The sequence below is a fragment of the Miniopterus natalensis genome, chromosome 6, assembly GCF_054644295.1.
Source record: "Miniopterus natalensis isolate mMinNat1 chromosome 6, mMinNat1.hap1, whole genome shotgun sequence".
In the NCBI taxonomy this organism is placed as follows: Eukaryota; Metazoa; Chordata; class Mammalia; order Chiroptera; family Miniopteridae; genus Miniopterus; species Miniopterus natalensis.
In genome coordinates, this window is record NC_142086.1 from 33970009 (window position 1) to 33994783 (window position 24775).

At 38.2% G+C, this 24775-nt stretch overlaps 1 protein-coding gene across 1 annotated transcript in view; it reads right to left on the reverse strand.

Moving 5' to 3' along the window:
- The window catches only part of MYH15 (myosin heavy chain 15), a 123367-nt gene that overhangs the window by 56104 nt on the left and 42488 nt on the right, over nt 1–24775 (reverse strand). Inside the window, 14 exon segments of the mRNA XM_087817797.1 lie at nt 3220–3356; nt 4912–5035; nt 5919–6036; nt 8824–8911; nt 9668–9717; nt 9720–9734; nt 12380–12482; nt 12485–12517; nt 13540–13687; nt 20644–20705; nt 21361–21503; nt 21506–21530; nt 22381–22530; nt 23130–23259. Of these exon segments, the coding sequence (XP_087673923.1) occupies nt 3220–3356; nt 4912–5035; nt 5919–6036; nt 8824–8911; nt 9668–9717; nt 9720–9734; nt 12380–12482; nt 12485–12517; nt 13540–13687; nt 20644–20705; nt 21361–21503; nt 21506–21530; nt 22381–22530; nt 23130–23259 (1326 nt within the window).

The window sequence follows — 24775 nt, forward strand, 5'->3', positions numbered from 1 at the left end:
AATGCAAAATTGTACTGAAGAAAACACCCTAATATCAAGCATCAGAGATTCTCTTAGATAAAGCCCCCTGAAGATAAGCTTACCATTCAAAATTACAAAATACTTAAAAAAAAATAAAAATAAAAAATCAACCATCAGTGAGGGTAAGCACTTACAATAAAAATTTTGATTAAACTCCCAAGAATTTCAGATGATTGAACAATCTTGTGGATACTATAAAATAGATGTTATAATTATTAAAGACATAAAGGAAATAACTGAAAAACAAGAAAGAAATGAGCCACTATGATAAAAGGGCAGACAGATTTGAAAGTGAACTAAAATATCTAAAACTAAAAAGTATAATCATTGAAATCAAATACTCAATGGAAGAATTAAGCAGCTGTTGAGACCACAAATGGGAATTAAGAATAAACCCAAAAAAGGTGGAAGGAAAGAATAAAGATGAGATCAGAAACTAATGAACTAGAAAGCAAAAAAAAAAAAATAAAGAAAATAGGCTAAATAAACATCTGACATGAATGATCAAGAAAAAGAGGAGAAGGAACACGTGAATGATAGTAGGAAGTGTGATATTCTAGAAATGTAATAATCTAGGAATGTGCTCTAGAAACAATCATAGATATGGTAGAAATTTAGAAACAATCTAGCTAATTGGGAAATTAAAAGAAATGTAAAATTTCTATTTTATAAAAAAAACACATACACATATCTAAACTGATTCAAGAAGAAAGAAATCTCAACAGGCCTATAAATATTAAATAAATTGAATCACAATTGTAAAATATGTCACAAAAGAAATACCAGATTTAGATGGTTTGATAGACAAATTTTACCAAACATTCAAAGGATAGGTAATTACAATAAATTGTTCATGCTTTGAAAAGATGAAACATTCCTCAACTCTTTTATTAGGTCCAGGTAACCTGATACAAAGTCAGATGACACAGCAGAAAAAAAGAAAATTATAGGAGAAATTTTTCATGAACATCAATGCAAAAATCCTCATGATAATACTATTCGTGTATGAAAATGATAGTATTTCATAAACAAAGTAGGTTTAGCATTTTTTAAAATGTTATTATAATTCAATACATTCGTAGGTGAATGAAAAAAACCTTGTGATTATTTCAGGAAAAGAATTTAACCATTTTCTTAGTAAAAATGCTTCACAAAAGATGAAAGGAATGTCCTCCACACAATATACCATACCTACAAAAAAAACAAAACACACACACAACTACAGAAAATATCATTTTAGGGAAATAATAGCTATCCCCAAAGTCAGAAATATGACAAAGTTTGGCAAAAGTTTTTGAAGTCTGAAATACCCCAAGTTGGTGAGAGTATAGAACACTGAGACTTTCATACACTTCTGGTGAAGAGTAAGTTGAAAAGCATTTTGGCAATATCTCATAAAATGGAACTGTGTAGAACCTAAAACCTAATAGTTAATATCCTGGAGAAATGCCACTCAAAGTGTGGGCCTCAGCCAGTGGCTATCCACAAACTATCAGCATGACCAGCATTTTCAGTAAGAGTATCCTCAAGAAACTACTGCATATGTCAAGGGAGGGGGATATTTACAAATATGTCACTGCAGAACTGTTTGTAATAGCAAAAAACCATTAATAAGTTAAATTTTCTTGAACTAAAAAATGGATAAATTGTGGTATATTTATGTAATAGAATACAACACAGTAGTTAAAATCAATAATCTAGCACTATATTTATTAGCATCAATGAAATTCAAAACTAGTACTGAATTTAAAGAGCAAATTTCAGGATAATACATATAAAATGTTATTATGTGAAAACTAAAAGCAAAAAAATCATGTCACCTTTTAAAGATATCTACATATCTTCATATCTTTAAAAACTTGGATCCAGAGAGAAATATACAAGGGGCTTTACCTTTGTTAATTAATTTATTTTTAAAGTTGTGAGCAATTAGAGGAAAAAAAAATGTTAACAATTGATATACTTTGGTGATAGCTCCATATTACAATAATTTCAGTGTGTTTGAAATATTTCGCAATAATTTTTAAAAAGTCATCCTATGATTTAGAAAGAATGCATAGTAAAGACCTTAGAGACAAAGAAAGTGAACCATGGAGAAATTAAGAGTCTTACTCAAGTTCATACAACTGAGCCTAGAAGCCATGACCCCTGATTCCCAAATTCCCATGAACTTCCATACCACACTGAGACTATATGACGGTCACAGAAGACTTTAGGAGCTCTAGCTCTAATATCTCTGACATCACCATGTAATGATTTTTTTCTTCTTTGGGTTAACAGAAGGAATTAACAGATTGTTAATTAAGCAAGTTATACCAAGGCCTGTGGACCTCTCTCCAGAAGATAAACTATGCTACAGAAAAAATGCAACAACCGCAGAATCCCTTGCTCACAGTCCCATTATTTGAAGATTTTGCTAGATTTCCCTCCATGAGTCCATTAAAGAATAGACAAAACCTACACCTAAGTGTCCAAATGTGGTGATAAATGCCCCTGCCTGAAATGAAGTAAGAGAGTTATGATTACATGTCACCAAGAGGCACAGTTTCTGACCCAGGGGAGGTTGTAAATTGGTCAGAACACCTCCCCACTTGATGGAAAACTTCCCCACAGAGATGTCTGTGGGATGCACAAAAACCCTTCCAGGTCTGCTTCTGTCATGAAATGTGAGTCATACCACCCTCAGAGATCCATATTTCTCTAACTATAAGGAATCCCTCCTAATGGAAGGCTACAAGCAAAAAATACCTGAATTATTCTTATACTTGGTTTGATAAGGCAATAAAAGACCTTTGTGTTCTGTCTGTCTGGTGTTCCATGATTTTAAAATTTTTTCTTTAATATGTTTTTACTGATTTCAGAGAGAGGAAAGGAGAGGGAGGGAGAGAAACATCAATGATGAGGGAGAATCACTGATCAGCTGCCTCCTGCATGACCCCTACTGAGGATTGAGCCTACAACCTGGACATGTGCCCTGACTGGGAATCAAACCATGATCTCCTGGTTCATGGGTCAATGCTCAACCATTGAGCCACTCTGGCCCGGCTGATTTTAAAACTTTTAAGTTAAGTCTGAGCCTAAGAAGAGGAGGCAGATCTTTACTTGACCTATTTATAAGGCACTGAGATAAGTTCACATTGACTGAGGAACACCATTACCCTAGCAGCTTGGATACAGGGAAGGGATAGGATAGCATACCTCTCTTCCAGGGTCCTCTGGAATTTGATTCGCATCAATGTGCCCCGTACTCTGGCTTGGAACAATGTGAGGGCTTTAGAGAATCTTGCATCTTTCATTGCTTCCAGTCAGCCCAGAAAGCCAGTTTTTAAAAACACCTGAAAGAAAGGAGTTAGATGTTAGTTCCACTCAGTGGTATTCAGGAAATGTCTGTTGAATTAGCCTATGAGCAATTGATGTATTAATTTATCAGTTCTATTTCTTGTTAACTTTTATTTAATATCTAAAATGTATGTTTTAGAAAGTTTGTTTTTATAAATATTAAGTTTTCAAAAACTATTTTATTTAATCCTTTGGTTATATGGGTTCCTTAAGAACTGAAACTATGCTCCCCCTTATCTATTAATGATGTCTAGGTTATCCAGGGAACTTGGTTTAAGTTTTAATATAGGCCCAGGCAGGCAGTTCTCTAAAGTGCCAGGCAGGGTTCTGCAAACTATTTTTGCAAATGGCCACATAGTAAGTATTTTTAGGCTTTGTGGTCCATTTAGAGTCTCTGTAGAATATTCTTCTTCTTTTTTAAAACCCCCCTTTAAAAATATAAAACCTTTTTTAGCAAGTGGGTCATATAAAAAATTAGGTCACAGAGATGGCCCTTAGTCCATAGTTTGCTGACCCTTGCTCTAGAGAAAGGTACTTTTGTCTTAGGCATTAAAGAATTCACATAAAATTTTCTTGAGAATCATTAGTAATGGCCAAGAGAAGGTGAGTGAAGTACCTAATGCAGAAATTTTAAGGAGGCTGTGACTTTCAGAGTTGTACAAGACAGCACTTGCATAAACCTAAGAGTGAGCTCCTCAAATGTTGTGCCCTAGGAGACTCACACACCTCATGCTAGATATGTAGTATACAGCAAAAATAACTGAACACATAAAAGAAGCAAGGCACCAGTAATGAAAATCAGCAGAAACAACAAACAGCAAAACCAGAGGCTCAGGTACTGAAAATGTGGGAATCAAGTAACATTTTACAATTATGTCCTACAGAGTTCTTTTCCTATGAGCTCTTCAACCTAGACCCTCCAATTCTCCTTTAAACAACATGGTCTGTATATGGATATCATTAGGAACATGATGTTGACTGTCAGATAAAACCAAGCCTATTAAGCAGAAGTTTACCAAAATATGTGGATCCTGCCCAGATCATCTAAGATAAAGCAGAATTTAGTGAATCACATTTAATGAAATTAACTTTGAATTAATTTTTTTGGATAGTGGGGTTGACCTCGAAGTTTTTAATTACTCAGATAGTCTTCTAGAATTAATTCCCTAAAAACAGTACTTATGGATTAATCAATTCAAACACAAACAAGCAGTTAACCACGGTAAGTTGATTCACCTTTTTCTAGCTCCTGATATGTATACATATTTTTTGGCAGACTAAGGTTGATTCAGTATTTTATATCCCGGCACAAACTTGCTCGGATCAATAATTATAAAAATATGAATGTAGTCAAGACTGAGGTTTAAGGAGCATTACATTTTCTCTCTCAAATAGCACAGAAGTTTCCACTTTCTACTGTGCTCTATTTGTATTATTTGTGGTCGGAAGAGCTATAGAATGCCTTATAATTGAACTTTCATGGGTATTTTAAGATACACATTCTTTCCTCCCACTCTTCTCCAAATGCATTCTTTTTAGTGTTCTGGTTACCTTGGTGATCCCCAAGCGGTACTGGGTATGGTCTATCTTCAGGGAGCCAAGTAATTCTTCAGCTGCTTTTCTGCTGCTCATAAACTTGGTCTTTGGAAAGACCTTTGGATTCAGAATGCAGTACCTAATTTAAAATAGGTAAAGAATAAATTCTGGGGTCAGAGGTCATATGATTCAAATAAAGTAAGGTGGAAAGAAGTACAGATTTCTATCTTCTACCAACATGTTCAGTTTTTACGAAACTCCTGGCAGTAGTAATGAGGGTAAAAGCAATAATCCCTCACTTTGGTATATATAATAGTTTGTACTTTTCATAGTATTTTAGAGGCAACCTCATTTGACTCTCTGCTCAATTAGAGAAGGAAGGAGAAGTTGGGAGGGGAAAGAGAGAGGCAGGTTTACGTGTCTCTGTTGTACAGATAAGAAAAATGAAAAGCAGAGACAATAAATTCCAAGATTCCTTCACCCTAATGGTACGTTGGTGGAGAACCAGAAACACGCCTTTTAATTCTGAGACGGGTACTCTGTCTACGCTATCAGACTTTGCTCAAATTTGCTTGATGACCTATAATTTACTCCTTTAGAATTTGGGAAACAGAAAGCAAAGATACCTCTCCTGCCTCCTGCCACACGCTCTACTGGCTTCCTTCCTTTCGCACGTTTGCTAGTGAAGCAACGGCCTGCTTGGATGGCAGCTAGGATTAAGTATATACAACATTTCAGAGATTCAATTCAGCCTCCATATCTTTCTTCTGTATATATTTCTTTTATATGTGGGTCTATTATCCGTTAATAGAGATATAAGGATATTACAGCTACATGGATGTTGGATTTAGGAGGAAATAATAATGGAACTCTGTCATCATATATCTCACCACCACCAAAACACATTGATCTGTAGTCTGGAGGACATCAACCAAACAAACAATGCATACCTAAACACTCAGAAAGAAAGGTAAACAGGATAAACTGCCTCAGGCTTCTTGGATCCTGGGATGTACATTTACCTTTGTTTAAAATCAGCATACAGCATTCAGTTTGGAAAACCTTCACAGTATATCCTAGTCCCTTCCAAGACACCATTACAGAGCAGCTGCTGTAGACCTAAGTAAGGGTCCATTATACCTGGGGAAAGAGGAGTCGAGTTGAGTCTGTGTCTAAAAAAATTATTACCCTAGATTTTATCCCAATGGCTGCATCTTAGGTTTCGAGAGTTTGAATCTGCTGTTCTCTGTCTGATAGGTAATAAGTAGTTCACCCACTCCCAGCCAGTGCTCATCCTATTATGTGAGAGTCTCCAAATTGGATTTACCTGAAATTCCTTTAACATGGAATGAATCCTGCAGTTTGTTGTTAGTCAAGATTTTATAAGCAAATACTCCTGGAAGATGAAAAAAAATACATTTTTGCTAAAATGTAAATGGCTGGTATCACATCTATTCACCAGCACCACCCTCCACCACCCCACCCCCCCCCATCCCCACCCCAATACACACCAAAAATAACAGCTAGAGAGAGAAATAAGAATTCAAAAGGGAACTGGTATCTCCAAGTAGGACAAAGGGGTTACAAGAGGGGAGAATAAAAAGAAATAGGAAATGGAACAACAACAAAATTTCATTTACCGTCTTGCCTTAGGAAGGACATGGCCACATTCCAGCCTACATTCAGCACCTAAGTTCATTTTGTGGTATAAGCACCCTCCTCTCACCTTCGCTTTTGTCAAAAGCAGCACCAGGAGAGCTGCAATCTCAGGTAGAAGCCTTTGAAAAACCTTCGAAGGAGCCGCTGTATCTGACTCTCAGCAAGTCTTCTGGAAGAAGCTAAGCCTGAGAAACACTCCTCCTAATACAAAGCCCTACTATAGTGTTATAAGAAAAATAGGAATGAGATGACTGCCTATGTCCGGGGTCACATGAATAAATAAATAAAAGCCGTATACCCATATTCCTGTACTCCCATCCCATTGACAGCTAGAAACAGATGATCTGCAAGAAGCGGCCAAAGTGGGGTCCTGTGACACCTTACTGTCAAGCATGCTCATTTCCTTTAAGTACATATGAAGAGCTGTTTTGATTAGATCATGAAGCTTTTCTTATAACTTAGTCTTATGACTTAAAAAAAACAAAAAAGCAGCCCTGCTGAAATCAGACCTGACTCCGTGGGAGGCAACTCTAATAGGTAACAGAATGACTCCAAAATAGAGGCAGCTAATTAGATGCCTTGCTAGATGGAAGCAATGTCCCTAGATGCATTCAGAAACCCAGCTGATAAGAAACAATAAGGCAAAAACATACAGCGTGAATGAACATGAAGTGTTTGCATTGCAAAATTCAAACTGCAACATCATTGTTTAGCATCACACTTTCCAAAAATAGGTCACAGGCTGTCAAGATTGGGATCTTAATTACAGGAGGTTAATAAAAATGCAAAATACTACAGAACCTTAGAAATCAGAATCAGCAACATCTGGCTACATATTCCAAGGGTGATTAGTGCTCTAAAGACGTAAGTGCTTGTCAAACACACAACTTTGAGGCTGACAGCCTCTGGCCAAGCTCTATAGAAGCCTGTAATTCTGAAGAGAAGGCTGAGAATCTCTAAACCCATGATATAAAGGAAGTGATCCATGTAATTAATAGTAAAAACTTGTTTGGGCAATTAAAAACATAAAAACTAATCCTTTTACCACCATCTACTCATCAAAAAGTATCCACTATAGTAAGTCAAGACATGAGCAACCTAAGTATCCATCTACAGATGACTGGATTAGAAAGTTACAGTATATATATTCAGTGGAATATTATTTAGCCATAAAAAGGAGGAAATTCTGCTACATGGGACAACATGCATGAACCCTGAGGGCATTATGCTAAGTGAAATAAGTCAGACAGAGAACAACAAATACCATATGATCTCACTTATATATGGAATCTTAAAAAAAGAAAATCAAACACCAAACTCATAGAAAAAGAGAGATCAGATTTGTAGCTAATTAGAGTGGGGGATGGTGGGATGAAAAATTGAATGAAGGTGGTCAAATAGTACAAACTTCCAGTTATAAGATAAATAATACTAGGGATGCATGTGCAACGTGATGACTAGAGTAAACAGTGCCATTGGTGATATATGAAAGTTGTTAAGAGGGTAAATCCTAAGCGTTCTCATCACAAGGAAAATTTTTTTTCTTTTTCTTTTTTTTTGTATCTATATGAGATGATAAATGTTAACTAAGTTTGGGGTAATCATTTCACATATAGATAAGTCAAATCATTATGCTGTGCACCATAAACTTATACAGTGCTGTACATCAAAGGCATCTCCATAAAACTGGGAAAGAAAAGAAACAAAAAAGTACCCACTGCCCGGAAGTACATAACTGAAGAGATAGGTACTATTAGGGAGAGGGAAGATATTAGTCTTGGGAAGCTCTTAGTCTTGGGAAGAAAGAAGAGAGGGAGTTCTTATCAATTAGAAATAGACTTAGGGACGGTCTTTATGATCAATTTCGATAATTCAGACCAGACAATTTCCTTTATACTTATGTGTCTATCATAATCCCCCAATTGATTATTCAATCCCTTTTTATTATATGGTGCCCTTTTTATTTTAGAAGCTCATCCACATTTTAGCATGAAATTCAAGAAGGAATTTAAATGATAATATTGAGCATTCTACTGTTACCAAGTTGAGCCTGCTTTGTGAAATCCTTCTGTATGTCCACCTGAATCTCAACTTAAAAGCAATCTTGTGGAGGTTCTAAAGATCTCTCTTTTAACTTACTTTCATTCTTCTATCTGAAAATCTATCCTTATGTAAAGGGGACTGGTAAATGTTTCTTAAAGAGACATTCAATATGCCTTAAATTAAATGTATGCCCTAGGGTAGATTACAAAGAAATCCAGTTCTTACCTGGCATTTTGTTCACATTGGAATTTATACATCTCACAAAATGAGGTGCTGTTGACTTCAGATTAGTCATCAATTTATTCAGGTTATCCTAAAATAGACACCATAACAAACACAAAATTACTTTGCAAATCACTAAAAACATTAATCCACCTTACAAGTGTCTCCATATCAACTTTATCTTAAAACCAAGATGCACACCAACAATAAAATAATGAATTCAAGATTCTTCTCTGCTTACAAAACATACATGATTTCTTTCCTATGCCAGGTAGTTCTTTATCTGACATAGTTGTATTATGAATCATATCTACCTGTTTTGAATTTGATACCAATAATGTATGGCTTGAAGAAATTAATTGTTTCTCAGGTATTTGTCTGGAAAATATCTATATTAGATTCTCTGGAAGCAGAATCTGAGATGAGGATTCTGGTTCGAGAGACTTATTTGGAGAGTGAAGGAAGAAGCGTAGGGTGGGGGAAGCAATGGCATAGACTCTGCTTAGTCTGACCCCGCAGGAGCTCTGAGCACCAACGCGCCCGTAGCATCACAGCCAGTCCCACCGTGAGGTGAGGGGGGCCCGAGCCTGGAGCTCAGGTCGGGGAGTCAGCTTCGCTTCCTGCTTGGCCGAGGGCAGCACCGGCAAGTAGAAGGTGTTATGAGCCAGTATTTTCAGTAAAGCCAAGTGTCCACCAAAAGCCATTCGCATCAAGATAAACTTCAACTTTTCCAGTTGGCTAGCTTCAGATACTTTATTCTTATTTGAAGATGTAAAATTTCAAATAAGTAATCACATATGCAGCTTGTAAGGCAGTTAATATACGAATAGATGAAATTAAAAATCACTTTATGCAGAGATGCAACTGTTTGGAATGAAGCTCCTTTCTTGCGTTTATCTCCCCAAACTGTAGAGCTAAAAAAAAAGAAAACACTTTAAATGCTCTTTTTTGCCACATTACCATACCCTGCTGAAGAAAGCATATATTCATCAAAGTTCTAGAAGCAATATGGCAATATCTACAAAAGTTTTAAAAATACATCTCAAAACACACAAGAAAGTCTATTTCTAGCGCTTTCCTTAAGGAGATAATCAGGCAACTGTATAAAGATACTCATTGCAGCTCTGTTTAGTCATTACACAAAAATTAAGCAAAAAAATAAAATTGTCAACAAATGTCCATCAGTAGGAAGTTGGTTCGTTAAATTATGAAAGAATAGGCATACCATGAAATGCTTCAACTTTTTAAGTGATGGTGTGGATCCATATAACTGACATGGAAATATTTCTAGGATTTAATTAAAGAGAAAAAGCAGGACACAAAAATAGTTTGTACACATGTTTTTAAGTGCAATTGTATTATTGGTGACTACATACATAAAAATTGTTGGGAGAAGCATACATCAAAATGTTAGCAGTTGTTATCTCCTATGTGAGATTGTGGATAATTCTTACGTTTCTCTTTTTAGTTTTTCTATATTGTCTGTGTTTTTGGCAACACGCATACATTACTTTTATAATTTATAAAAAAAACAATCTTTCCATTTTCTTGAAGCAAAAGAATTTATGCTAAGCCAAATTGTTTTACAAACATCTGTGTAGTGCTAACTCACAAAGATGCACAACAACAAAATCCATAGGCAATCTGGAAAAAAATGGGCCAGCTACCAATGTGGAAAACTAATAAAATACTCTCTCTGCCTGAGCAGCACTATGCTGAGACAGATGTCATAAAGTTTAAACACCAATGTCCTACAGACATGTCCCAGGGCCTCAAAGGGAATCACTTGTCTTCTTTGTACTCAGTTTCTCCACGCATGAAAAGGGAATATACCACCCTCCACTAATTTTTTAAAAATTGTAACCAGTTTAAAATACTTGGATACCCCAGAAGAAAGTGGGGTATTACAAGTAACTTGATGTTTGGATGAGTCAGAGACTTGGAGGCAAGTATTTTCACAAGGTGCGTAAAGAATTATGGAAAAAGACATACTGGACAATTCTCTTCTATTTCCAAAGAACACAGCACATACCCTGAAGAGTTAGAAGGTGATTTCCTCTCTAATTCTCTGCTCAAACCACTCTCTGATTTCTTAGGATCAGAGAATTACTCATCCAGGAGCCATAAGCGACATGACCACTATCTAGCAGACTTCTCAGAGCCACTTTAGAAGCTATTAGAATTAAGCAGATGGACTGCCTGAAGATGATCAGGGTCCAAACACAATAGATTCCATTTCTCAACTTCCCCTTGAGACAGGCTGACAGGATTTCAGGCATGCTCCCAAACTATGTCATCAGGTGCTGATGAAGCCAGGAAGAGCTAAAATCTCTCTCCATCCCTTGACCATGTTAGGAGATCCTAATCAGCCCACAGGGGTCAGGAGTTAACTTGCAGCTGGGTGTAAGATAACAGGAGGATGAGACTGTTAGGAGGCAAGAGTACACACCCCACTCAAAAAAGAGTTAATGTTCTGCCCCATTGCCATGAAGATATCTGAACCAGACAGGCCAGATTTTCTATTTTTCCATAATTCTCATTATTTTTAAAGAAAAGGGGAAACCAAATGTGTATGTGAAATCTTCTGATTATTTATTTACTTGTGTAGGCCAAATACAACCATGTTTGAAAACCAGGTTTCACTCACGGGCTGCCAATCTGTGCCTTTTGCTATGAATCGTGAGAGCTTCCTCTGTAGCTAGCCTAGCATTAGTTTGGTTGTGAGGCTGATGTTAGCAACTTAGGCTCAGCATCTTCAAATCCTTTGTATAATGGTGCAGAAGTCTGAATTGCATCCTAAATATGTGTATCCTATCCATCTCTCTGTTTTGTTTGTTTCTGGGAGGCAGTGAGAGTGGAATGGGCACCAGACTAGGGACTGAAGTCCTGCTTTCTACGTTGGCTTTGCCATTCAGTAGATTTCTAAAACTAGGGTTGCTACTTAACTCTTTTACACTTGTTCTTGTAAGAAAGGGAGAGATTTTCCTCTCTATGTATCTAAAAGGGTCATGGCAAGGACTGAGTAAGATAACACATCTGAAAGTACCTTGTAAATTATAAACTACTAACCAAGATTAGTTATTAGCTGATCAATAAATATTCATGGAGAACCTGCTAAACAGGCATTGGCTACATGCTTGAGGCTACAATTTAACAAGTCAGACATAATTCTTGTCATCATGAAGGTTAGAATAACCCCAAGTTATTATAACAGAAAAGCACTGTGAAGGAGAATTCCAAGGTATTTGGGGAATATCTGTTAAAGGGGCTTGTTATTTTCCCCAAATCATTTATCAAAACATGGTTTGCTGCTCTCTCTTTGCAGCTGGGTCAAGCAGAAGATAAAAGCAAGTCCCAGCAGGCTCCTTGAAATATATCTATCCTTGAGCACCATTTCCCTAAGAACCACCAGCCTGAGGACAGAAAGGCTAATAAGAGGGGACAACTCAAACCACGGAGCAGACACAGATATTACAGGAAAGAAGGATTGTTGTAAGCGCCCAGGTAGCCATGGGTTCCATTCTGAGGCTGAAAAACGAGGGAAGATTGTTTGACTCACCACTGTCAGTACTGATGTAATTTTCAAAAAGACTTGCCAGGAGTCTGTTAGATGACTTCTGAAATACAGCCGCAACCCTTTTGTTAAGAAGGTCTTTGTTTTTTTTCTCTCAAGCCAGCCACTGATGTTATAAGGTACCTTTGGAAATACATGCAGTTCAGGCAACAAAAGAGGAGAATACATAAATTAATATAGCAAATTATGCATTCCTTTAAAAAAAATCACAAATTGTGTGGATCGTGTAAATTTAAGTTAGTTTGATGTAACAGTACTAAATAATACTCCAATAAGCCCACTGTACCACCCAAAGAGATTCTCGGGCTTTACCGTTTACATTGCAGAAGGAAGGAAGAGAAGGGGAAGAGAGGGAGGGAGAGGGAGAAATAGGTGGTATTTCCAGTAGAAACAATTCACATCAGCACTCCTTCATGGGCAAGAATAGCTGAGATTATCCAAGTGTCTCTGACACACAGTGAGCATTCAAAAAACCATCAGCAATTATAATGGTCTTTTGCCATAAATATTATAATTAATATTCAAGGATATCAAAGAAGAGAATTACAAGCATATCTGTACAGTTGGCTGGTCGTTTTTAGGTTGAAGTAGTATTTTATCCTTTTTCAGTTCTCTTTCTGTTCCATCTACAATCAACGACCAGAAACATGAAAAGGGACACATATACATACACACACACACACATCGGGAAATGAGAAGAGGCACTGAGGGTCATTAGAAACCTTTGTTGGCCATAGGTTGGAGACCATTACTTCACAGTGACTATTTCTTTATGTGAGAATTTTTTTAAAATCTTCAATAAAAAGATCAATTGAAATAACTCATTCATACAATGTTAAGTTAAAAGGAAGGACAAATGAGGAAAAACCCATGACTCTGATAGTCTCCATGGCTTTCTGAAGCTGTCTTTGAGTTGGGGTCACAGAGTCTATTTTGAGATGTTTGACCTCTGTGCACATGGAAAACTATTACAGTATAAGTATTTCATTACCCACATGCAAAAAGGCTACGCCAACTTTTTGTCTGGAACTGAGATTTACTTTGTTCATCTCTTCATTTAATCTAAACTTTAGCTAATATATTACCTAAGGACTTTGGCTCAGTGCATTTGAAACAGTCAGGCTGAAGGTGCAGAGGTCACTTACCACTCCCGCATAATGGACCAGTTCAAAGTGAGCTTCCTATTTCTTCTTATCAGGCTTGGGCTTCTGGAAATGAACCAACTTGCCAAAATGGTTGTCAAAAAGTTTGGTCTTAAAAGTCACATCAGTAACCTGAGGAAACATGAATCCTCTTCAGAGACAAAAAAGATGCCCGTTGTCTGTTGGAGATACATAGGCGTAGCAAGTGAGAAACTCTAGGAAGGGGTACTTTCAGGAGGAAGTCAGTGTAAACTCCTTCCCAAGAGCCTAATCAGTTGACAAAGGGAAAGGATATTCACTATATATAACTAGCCAATTATCCATTCAACAAATAGTTATTAGATATATACTAGGGGCCAGGCACCAGTAGGAGCTGGCCATGTGGCCATGAGCCACATACACAACATGCCTTTCCTCAGGGTGCTTACATTCTAGTGGAGCAAGACAAGTAAAAATAGCTGACTTAGTTTCACATAACTACTCTAAAGAAATCATGAAGAGAGATAGAGGGTGGCTGGGGGCTGAGTCGGAGCTATTTCAGTAGGATAGTGAGGTAAACCCTCTGACCTGAAAGAGAAGAGCAATCCTGAGAAGAACTGTATAAAGTATTCTGGGCAGAGAAATAAAGAGTGCAAAGCTGTAAGACAGAGGCACACTTGCCAAGTTTGAGGTCCTGCCAGAGTCAAGTGTAGACAGAGCAAAGCTAGTTGGATGGAGTATGTGATTACAAGGTAGTCAGAGAGGTAAGATGTATTGGATCCCAAAGGTCTTATAAACCATGGTAAGACATTTGGATTTTTTAAAAGTATATTAGGAGATTTTTAACATGAAGTGATGTGATTTGATTTATGCCTGGAAAGGATCATGGGTTTAGAACAGGGGTTGGTGAAGTAGAGCCTGTGGGCCAAATCTTTCCTGTGGCCTGTATTGGAAATCCAGTGAGCTAACAACGGTTTTTATATTTTTATTTTTTATTGGTTTTTACATATTTAAAGGGCTATAAAAACAAAAACAGGATATGTCATAGAAAATCTGATGACCAGTCAGCAGAATTTCTCTCTAAAAGATTATATAGTAAATACTTCAGACTTTGTGGGCCATATGGTCTCTGTTACAACTCTGCTATCAACTCAGCCCTTTCAGCCTTGGAAGAGCAACAGACAATATGTAAATGAAATGACGTTGACAATGTTCCATTAAAGCTCTTTACACAAACAGGATGCAGGGTGGAATTGACCCATAGGGCTGTAGTTTACTGACCTCTGGTGTAGACTAGCGATAGTGTTGGAGGCTGTGAAAAGGCATTGAAATGTGATATAGGTTGAAATTAGAGCTGGGTTGCAACTTGCCAGCAGATAGAATATGGGATGTAATAGATGGATGACCAGGTTTTTGGTTTTAACAAATGGGTAATAGATTCTGCCCTTAAACCAATATGTGGTGTGTATACACACACAAACACACAGGGAAAACCAGGTTTGGGGTGGGGATCAAAGACTCTTATATTTGCATATGATTTTTATATTTGTATATTAATTTATCTACTTCATGAATATTTTTCAAGGGCCTTCATGAATTAATTATTGTACCAGACACTTAAGATTTAAAAGGAGGAATCAAACAGCATTTAGCTGAGAAAACAAGACATATACATATTATATAGACCACAAAGTAGACCAAAGGTACAGATAAAAAGTCATGAGAATTCCAAATCACAACATGACCGCTTGGCCCAACAACATAAGTTTATAATTCTTTACCAATCCTTTGTACCTAAGAACCATAAATTCTCAGGTTTGAGGAAGACCTTAAAGGTCTAGTCCAACCCACCTAATAGCTCCTTGAATTCCCTTCACTATTTCCTTCTAAAAAGCAGATTAGCTTATGCTTGAATATTTCCACAGAGCAAGAACCAAATTTGAATCAATAGTCTGGATGACTGATTTATTAAAAGAAATTTGTTTGAAGTTAAGAATACTTTGTTTTAAATCATTCCACTGGAGCCAATACAAATTGGTTTAATTTTTCTACTAAATGGTGGCTCATCGGAAATTTGAAGATTGTGTTTTTGATCCATCTGAGTCTATCATTCTAATATATGGATTATGGCTTTCTACCTGTTTTGCTTATTCTCAGAGACTTAGAACCTGCATTTAATAGAAAATGTGTTGAACAACATTCCATCAATAACTCTCGTACTGAATAGTTCTGGGACCTTCCTTCATCTCAAGCATCTAGGTGGGAACTGATGCTGCGAGTGAAAGTGTCAAGTGCTCTGAGGACAAATAGTCTAAGTGAAACTGACACCTGTCCTGCTCCTGGTAGCAGTGACCTTTTGGTTCTTGGGAAAGTGAGAAATGAGCAAGAGGGTGAGGAGGACAAGGGGGAATCTGATGAATTAAGCTGTGAATTTGCTGGTACAAGCTCTTGGAGGCATGGGCTCCACCTTGTACCATGTATTTTCTCATCATGGCCTATAGTCAACCCTCAATAAAAACTGGAATTAGCCATTTAAAAATGTAAGCATCTCCCAGGACGGTGTCTGCTAACAAGAGGGTTTTGGCAAACTCACCAGGAGCGGTGGCCCCATTTCAGGCAGAGCCCCTTTCCATGCATGAGGACTGTAGTGTCACTGGGACTCCAATGAAGCCAATTTGGGGGTGGACGGAAGCTATATGTAAAACGAGTAGATGTCACAGCTCATGTCACAACTAAATCACTGAGGAGGGAAAAACACTCTTCAGAGTATTCTCCATTTCTCCAGTGCTTGGGAGGTGTAAAGCTTATAATAAATATGAGGCCCTCCAGCAAATTAATTTCCAAATGCTGCCCCATAGCATCGAGTGTTCTATACTGCACAGTAAAGGGTTTGAGTCAGTTGCCCTGACTCAGAACATTAGGGCTCTAACCTCTCCCTCTTCAAATATGATCAGTTCTGCCTACCTCTCATTTATATCTGTCACTTTCTTACTATTTCCATTTCTGCTGTCTGGATTCAGAATCTGTCTATTACTCACCTGGATCACTGTAACAGCTTCCTAAATGCCTTAACTTCAGCCTTTCCTTCCAGTGCAGCCACCATACACGAATCTACCAGATTAAACGCAAGCAGCTCTGGCTATTCTATTGCCCAGCATACAACTCTCTTTGGCTCCCCATTGCCTAAAAATAAGGTAGAAATTCATTAAAAGCCCTTCAAAAAACAACCTGACCCTTGTTTTTTGTTTTTTACTTCTAGCTACTTCTGTGTGTTCCAAGCGCTAATTAGATTACCTAACATTTTGGAACGTGTCCTTTGCTTTCCTGTCTCTATGTCTTTGTTCTTGACAGTCCCCTCACCTGCTAACTTCCTTTCTTTACCTGCTGAAATCATATCCATTCCTTTAGATCTAGCTAAAATTTTACACTCTTTCCCACCAAGCCTTCCTAGATTCCTGCTCTCTGAGCTCTGTGGGTCTCTGACGGTGACTTTACTACATTTATGCTGACACATAATTTTATATTTATTAGACTTACAAATCTACTTGACTGCATACTTCCTAAGGGCAAGTGCTATTTATAACAAATGCTTAAGTTTTCTACAGCATTTAATTCAAAGTCTTCTACACAGTAGTGTGGTATTAGGCCTAAAATTAAGGTCCAGCATTATGTGTGCCTTGACATCAGGGAAAACCAGGAGTGCCGCCAATGACCTAATCACAAGTTCCCCTTCCCATTGTGCTTCCATGAGTGAGGTCCCCTATCCAACAGCCCTCCTTATCATGGGACCTGTCACAGTGCCTGCTTATCCTTGAGATATGGGTTTCAGTTCCCCATCAGCCCATGGAATTGCTCCAACAAGTCAATCACATCCTCAGGTGGCAACCAAGGGTCAGCTAACCCTGTTATTACTACAAAGCCTGCCTCCCAGAGTCCCTGCTCACTCACTCTCTTCTCAAGTGCAAATACCAGGGGCTCTGCATGGCACAGCAATGTTCTCCGCCCCCAGGCTGTGAGTATCTGTGACTAATAAGCTGTTGTCAGTCTCATCTGTCCAGGGTTGGGTGTGCTATGTTTAGCCATTGCCATAACTCTAGGACAGGAATCTCCCCTCACCCATCTGGTGACACGGAAGTGATCAAAAACGAGTTAGTTACTGAATAAATTTACTTGTTTCTTTAATTTAAAAACAGTAATAGTTTGGTCTTAAGACAGCTTTCCAATTACACCCTAATTCCTTGAGTGCTAGGATGATGCCTCTGGTTTACATTTCTTACAATCCTTAGTATAACAAGTTCCGAGGTAAATAAAATCTAAGTCCTCAGCAAATATTTAAGTAATTAATTGACAGGTGAACACTCATACAGGTTCGAGCTTTGGGACCTGGGCTGCTTTGCTGTGAGCAATAAGCACACAAAAAGGGAGTTGTAAACAAAAAAGCCCAGAATTCCATGTTGAAAGAAAATACTTATGTGCATATAAAAGGTAACTAGATAGTAATGTGATTCATTTTATAATAAGGACATCAGGATTAGCACATCCAAAGAACCCCACCTGGGAGGCAACAGCACTTACTGCCAAGATTCTCTCAGGATTTAAAATATTTTAGCAACTTCTTTAGGATACCTGACACCATGGACTACTGGAACATGGAAACTTCCTGCTGTTCAATGGTGTATCATTTCATAGAAACAAGCAAAATTATTCAGGCCAAGTCAGCAAATAAGGTAAACAATGTGATTAAGCTAGGTAACATAGTTTGCAACTCAAAAACAGGTAAGATGATCAGTATTAAAGCTAATTTTCTCTCAAAGCTGGTAACATCCCAATCCCCATCCTGTGAGAGACTTTTTCCAAAAGGGCTAAGTATTGGAAAATGAATGTAGCCTCTCAAGGTGGCTACAATGAAGGGGCAACAGATTGTTAAAGGTATAATTTTGGATTTATTTGCTTAAAAATATTAGAATTAATCTCTTTACCAATTTCTTTGTAAAAACATAAATATGTAATTATGTGTTAATACTTTAGTATACAAATGATTGATGCTCAAGTTCTAAACAAACTAGAATATTCCAAAGTAATGAAATAAGTGTGAGTCAATCCTATAATAGATTTGTTTACTGCATATATATGGAAGGAGGTAACTGTATGCTAGAAAACCAAATTAACAATTAAAGCTGGTGTTAAAATATATTTGTGTTATGCTCCTTGGTATTTACCCAAAGGAGCTGAAAATTTATGTCCACCTGAAAATCCTGCACATAGATATTTATAGCAGCTTGGATATTTATAGCAGTTTTGCTTGCCAAAACTTAGAAGCAATCAAGATTTCCTTCAGCAGGTAAATGGATAAACTGTGCTACACCCAGACAATGGAATATTACTCATTGCTAAAAATAAATGAGCCACCAAATCATGAAAAGACATGGATGAACCTTAAATACATATTACTAAGTGAAAGAAGCCAATCTAAAAAGGCTACATACTATATGAATTCCAACTATATAACATTCTGGAAAAGGTAAAACTATGGAAATAGTAAAAAGATCAGTGATTTCCAGGGGCTGGGGGGCAGTGAAAATACTCAGTATGATACCATAATGATGGATATATGTCATCATATATGTGTCCAAACCCAGAGAATATACAACACCAAGAGTGAACCCTAAGGTGAGTTATGGACCTTGAGTGATAATGAGGTGTCAGTGTAGGTTCATCAGCTGTATCAAATGTACTATTCTGGTGGGGACGCCGACAACCCAGGGGGCTATGTACATATCTCTGTACTTTGTTCTCAATTTTTCTGTGAACCTAAAACTGCTTAAAAATAAAAGCTTAATTAAAAAAAAAAAAAAAAGTGTTCATTTGACATAAACTTTTTTTATAAACATAAACATTTAAAACTTTTATGTATAAAAATCCCTTTTCTTTATAAATACACACAGGTGTATGCTATAAGACATTTTGTACAGCCCTGGCCAGTGTGGTTCGGTTGAGTGTCGTCCCATACAGAGAGGTCACTGGTTTGATTCCAGGTCAGGGCACATGCTCGAGCTGTGGGCTTGATCCCCAGTAGGGCTGATCTCTCACCAATGTTTTTCTCTCTCTCCCTTCCTCTCTCTAAAAAAAAAAAAAAGTCAATAAAAGCATACCTTTTCTTTAAAAGACATTTTGTACACACTGATGTATTTTAGTTTCTTTGAACTTTGAAAACTTCCCATGATTTATTCTATTTCAAGGAGTAGGTTTGATCATTAATATTTACTACAAATTTTCTGCACATAGCTTGAGTCACCACCATGAATCTTTTCAAAATATAAAATTATTTTAAGAAAGGTTTTGGTATTCTTCATTTGCCTGACCTGAATACCTTTGAAATCACTCAGAGGAAGCTGAAGACTTATCTTCTCCTTCCATCATCTGGTCAGCTTTTGTTTTCTCATTTTATCATATCAGTAGAAAATACAACAGGAAATTGCATCCATGCTGCTAGTGTGTTATTTGGAATAACTGATAATGGCAGGCGTGAGACAACAGGCTTCAGATCATCTAAAAATCAGTACCATTCACAGACCTATCAGGATCTGCATCATGCCTGTGTCCCATCTTCCTGTCTGAAAACAATATCTTGCCATAATCAGAGTAAGTTAATATTGCAGGTAACAATCGCCAGAAGCTACACCTGTCTCTCTGAGAAGCTCGTTTTTCTCTTTCATTTCTACTCAGAAAACTACAGCTTTAATAACACCAGCAAACCCTGACCAGATGATGGTTGAGTTAGCATTATTATTTTTTTAATTAACTCACAGGCTGGTCATTATCATTATTTTTTTAACCAGCCAGTTCTTGCCCCAAGAAGTACACTGGTTATAAAGGAAATGAAATCAGTGTGTTGTCCACTCCTGTTGGAAATAATGGCTATTTTCAAGGAAGATATAGTTTCATCTAAAGCCTAATAAATAAAATTGATGGAATACTGATAAAATCTGAGGCCCACGAAAAAAAATCACCTTAGCCACGTCCTGGCAGGGTTGCTGAGAATCAAATGTGTCAGCATAGCTAAAGAAACCGTTCAGAAGGTTAAGAGCACAAGGCCCTGACCTGCCCAGCCCGATCTTCAGACTTCACGGCAATCCAGTTAGAGCAAGACACAAGGGGTGGGTAGCTACTAACACGCTGCCATCCTGCTCCTGTGGACAAAGCCACAGAAAAGGGCCATCGTTGAGTTCCTCCAGCAAACCCACTTAATCTTTCCCAGAGCACGTGGAAATATTTCAGAGCCCGGAAACACCACTGACTTCAGAAACCAAGCACTGCAGCTAATTTACTAATAAGCCATGAAGTATTGTCATAAATTACTTAAACTAACTGGTACTTGTCCAATTAAATGAACAAACTACATCCTGCAGGGTAGTGGCCTGGAGGATTTATGGCGGCTGTTTGTTTGCGTGCTAATTTGCCAAATTTCGTTAAGCTGCTCGGGGTCTACTCCTTCACCTTATGTTAATCAGCCAGGCCGGCGGCGCTCATATTTCCAGCTCTGTTTTCCCAGTCGAGAGCATGGCCATTTTTAATCTCGACAAGTCTCCTTACACATTAACGTTGGAGGCCATGAGTAAGCAGCAAATGTGCGGCGACAGGCTGCGTTAGATGATGGAGTGGGGTAAGCGACATGAGAGTTCAGTCAGGATGTCGCGGGTGCTGCGCACAAAGACCGTTAAGAGAAACTGTGCAGAGCTCTCCTGGCCCATTTCCCACCCCGACAGCGCGAGTCCCGATGCGGATCCACGTGGCAAGCAGGGACAGTCCTTACATGGAAATGAACCCGAGAGAAACATGCGCTACCTTCTCAACAAGATCTAGGCAGGCTTGCAAATCCAGACCAAAGTCGATGGACATCCAGGCAATGCCTTCTTTCCCATATTCCTCTTGCTCCAGAACAAACATGTGCTGATTGAGGAACTGTTGTAATTTTTCATTGGTAAATTAATGCAAAGTTGTTCTAGGCTGTTATACTTCAAAGATGTAATTGGGTGGGAAGAAGAGATAAAAATAAAATTGAGAAAATGGCAACTCCTTGAGGTGATGGATATGTTAATTAACTTGACTGTGGTGATTATCTCACAATGTAAATAATCATCAAAATTGTACACCTTAAGTATACACTTTTAATTGTCAAATATACCTCAAAAAATAAAATAAAATTGAGGTCCACTTGGGAGAATGTGAAGAGAAACCATAATCACTATCACATGGTAGCAAATAAACCTAGTAAGTAACAAATGCTCAGTTAACTTTTTACCTCCTTCAGCCCTGGTCTGTGTGGCTCAGGGGTTGGAGCTTTGTCCTGTATACTGAAAGGTCATGGGTTAGATTCCCAATCAGGGCACATATCTAGGTTGGGGATTTGGTCCCAGGTTGGGGTGCGTATGACAGGCAATCAATTAATGTTTTTCTCTCACAGCAATGTTTTGCTCTCCCTCTCTCTCCTTTCTTCTCTCTAAAATCAATAAACATATCCTCCAGAGATTTAAAAAAAAAAAACTTAAAAAAAAATTTTTACCTCCTTCAGATATACTCACCAACTAAAGATCATGACAATAAAATAACAATGATATTACAATTCAAAATCATAAAATATTCTGTTATCTCTATTTACCTTTAAGTCTTAATTAATTTCTTAATACTATTAATTATAATTATTATTTATTAATATTCATAATGGCTCTTTTCCAACCAAAGTAGCTGTTAAGGCTTGCAAAGAACAAATTGCATCATGTTTGATGACATTTTCTGACATTCAATTCACATTTTCTAATCTTCTTGTAAATATGCACTGACTTCATTCTTATCCAATATACTTACATGAAGGATTTCAAACCCAATGATGTCCAGAATGCCAATGAAGAACTGCCTTAGTAGCTTGGCATCCAGGGCCCTGTTGATACATGCCACCAGCCACTTAAATATCTTTTCATATATTGACTTGGACAGGACACCAATAGCACAGGTCACCTAGGAATCACATTAAAAGCACTCCATCTGACAGCCGTGTTCATTTTAGTCCTGGGCATTCTCTATCAGTAATTGCCTTCTAGTAAAACCATGATATATTTATTGACTTTCTATGGTTCTAGAATGCTGCTAAGATGATGCATGAGAAGAAATACAACAAAATGAGAGCAAAGGAAGAAGCAAAGGAGGGAGGAAAAGGAGAAGGGAGAGGAGAGAGGGGACACGGGGAGGAGGGGGGAAGAGAGGAAGGTGAAAGGAGGTGAGTTACCCTGGTGCCTCTTTACCCAACACTCCTGTGAGAAAAATTGTGTTCCTATTACCTAAGGACCAAATATTTTGGGATGAGGTGCAATGTGTTCTGAAGCCTTGCTATTCACAGTGTGGCCCTAAGACTTGCAGCATTGGCACTACTCGAAAGCTTACTAAAGATGCCAAATCCCGTTCCAGACCTAAGAACCAGAATTTGCACTCTAACACAACCCCCTGCTGATTCCTACGGACCATAGCGTTTGAAAAGTCCTGGTAGAGTAGGTGAGGACTCTGGAATCCCCATCCTTTGTCCCACTACTGCTGCTGCAGCTGCTAATGAACTGTGTCACCTTTGGCAAGTGACCAAACCTCCCTGGGCTGCATGAAGTAGCTTCATTTGTATAATGCTCTTGAAGGTTCTTTCTAGCCTCGACTTCTACCTTCTTTACTATATTGGTTGCCAGGGCTGCTCTCAATTCCCTGTAGGGACAATGGCAATTTAGTGCATCATTCTGACACAGATTCTTCTCCTGAAAACTCAGGCTGCATTCTCCTCCCTGGAGGTATGTGGCCAAGGCTCTCACGTAGCCTACTGGGGAGAGCTCCAACTTCTGCCTGGATGACGCTGTGCAAAGGCAGAACCTACTTCCAGGATGCAAAGGCACTGATGTAGTAGCAGGTTTCCGACAGACTCCAAGTAGGAGTGCATTTTAGCTGGACACGCTCCAAGCCTGGAAGCAGAATGTGCTCCAGCCACTTAACATTTAAAACAGGCCTATCACATCCATCCTTCAGCTGCCCGGGAGATAGCGCAGCAGGAGCCAGTTGGTGTCTGGTGGTGATTTAGTTCTGAGTCACCCAATCTCTGATCAGTTATCTTGAGTCATTCCCACAGTAACCCATACGCCGGATGGCATCACAGTTTTTTATGATCAGCGTCAAGAGCACACCCGCACAAACAAAGCATCAAGAATGATTTCCATCCTCTGAAGCACCGAGGAAATCACTGTCTATAGCAGTCACTTTGAAACTTTAAAAAGAACATGACTAACTTATTCACCTCTCTTTAATTCCCTAAATACTTGAGAAGTGGGGGTGGGAGAAAAACTGGCTGGAGGGAGTAGAGAAGAAATACTGGAAGAGCCCTGGCCCATGTGCTCAGTGGTTAGAGCATCGGCCTACATACTAGAGGGTAGTGGGTTTGATTCCTGGTCAAGGGCACATACCTGGGTTGCAGGTCCAATCCCCACCCCTGGTCAGGGTACGTGTGGGAGGCGACCAATCGATGTGTCTCTGTCACATCAATGTTTCTCTCTCTCTCTCTCTCTCTCTCCACTCCCCTCCCCAGCTGTCCCTTCCACTCTCTCTAAAAATCAATGGAAAAAATATCCTCACTCTTCAGGTGAGATTAAAAAAAAAGAAATACTGGAAGAAAGCCCAAAGATGCAGGCAGAGAAAGAAATAGATGGTATGATGTCTGCTGAATGAATTAATGAAACCAATAAACCAATATAAGGCACACTAATTCATCATTTTCATCATTTTCTGCCCAATGACAGGAATTAGGCAGCTAAACCTACACTTCTACTTTTCAGGGACTAAATGGACTCCTTTCTTAGCTCCTTTTAGAATAAACCTCAGAGAAGACTTTGATTACTGGGGTCAATAATGCATAATCACAAGAACAAAAACAAAAACAAAAAAATCATGGGGTCAGCCATATTTTTAACCACTTTGATGCCTTTCTCATCTTTAAGATAACAATATTAAAATATGCATATTGCAGGGTTGTTGAGAGAGATTCAACGTGACAGATGATGTAAATATATATAGCACCACATCTGGCACTTATTGGATACTCTTAGTTTCCCCTTTCCACTGCTCTCACTTCCTCACTCCCGTGCTCACTAGCTATGCTACCTTGAGGAGCTAATCTTTCTAAGGTTCACTGTCTTTAACTATAAAATGGAGATGTAAATAATATCAGCTTTGCAGG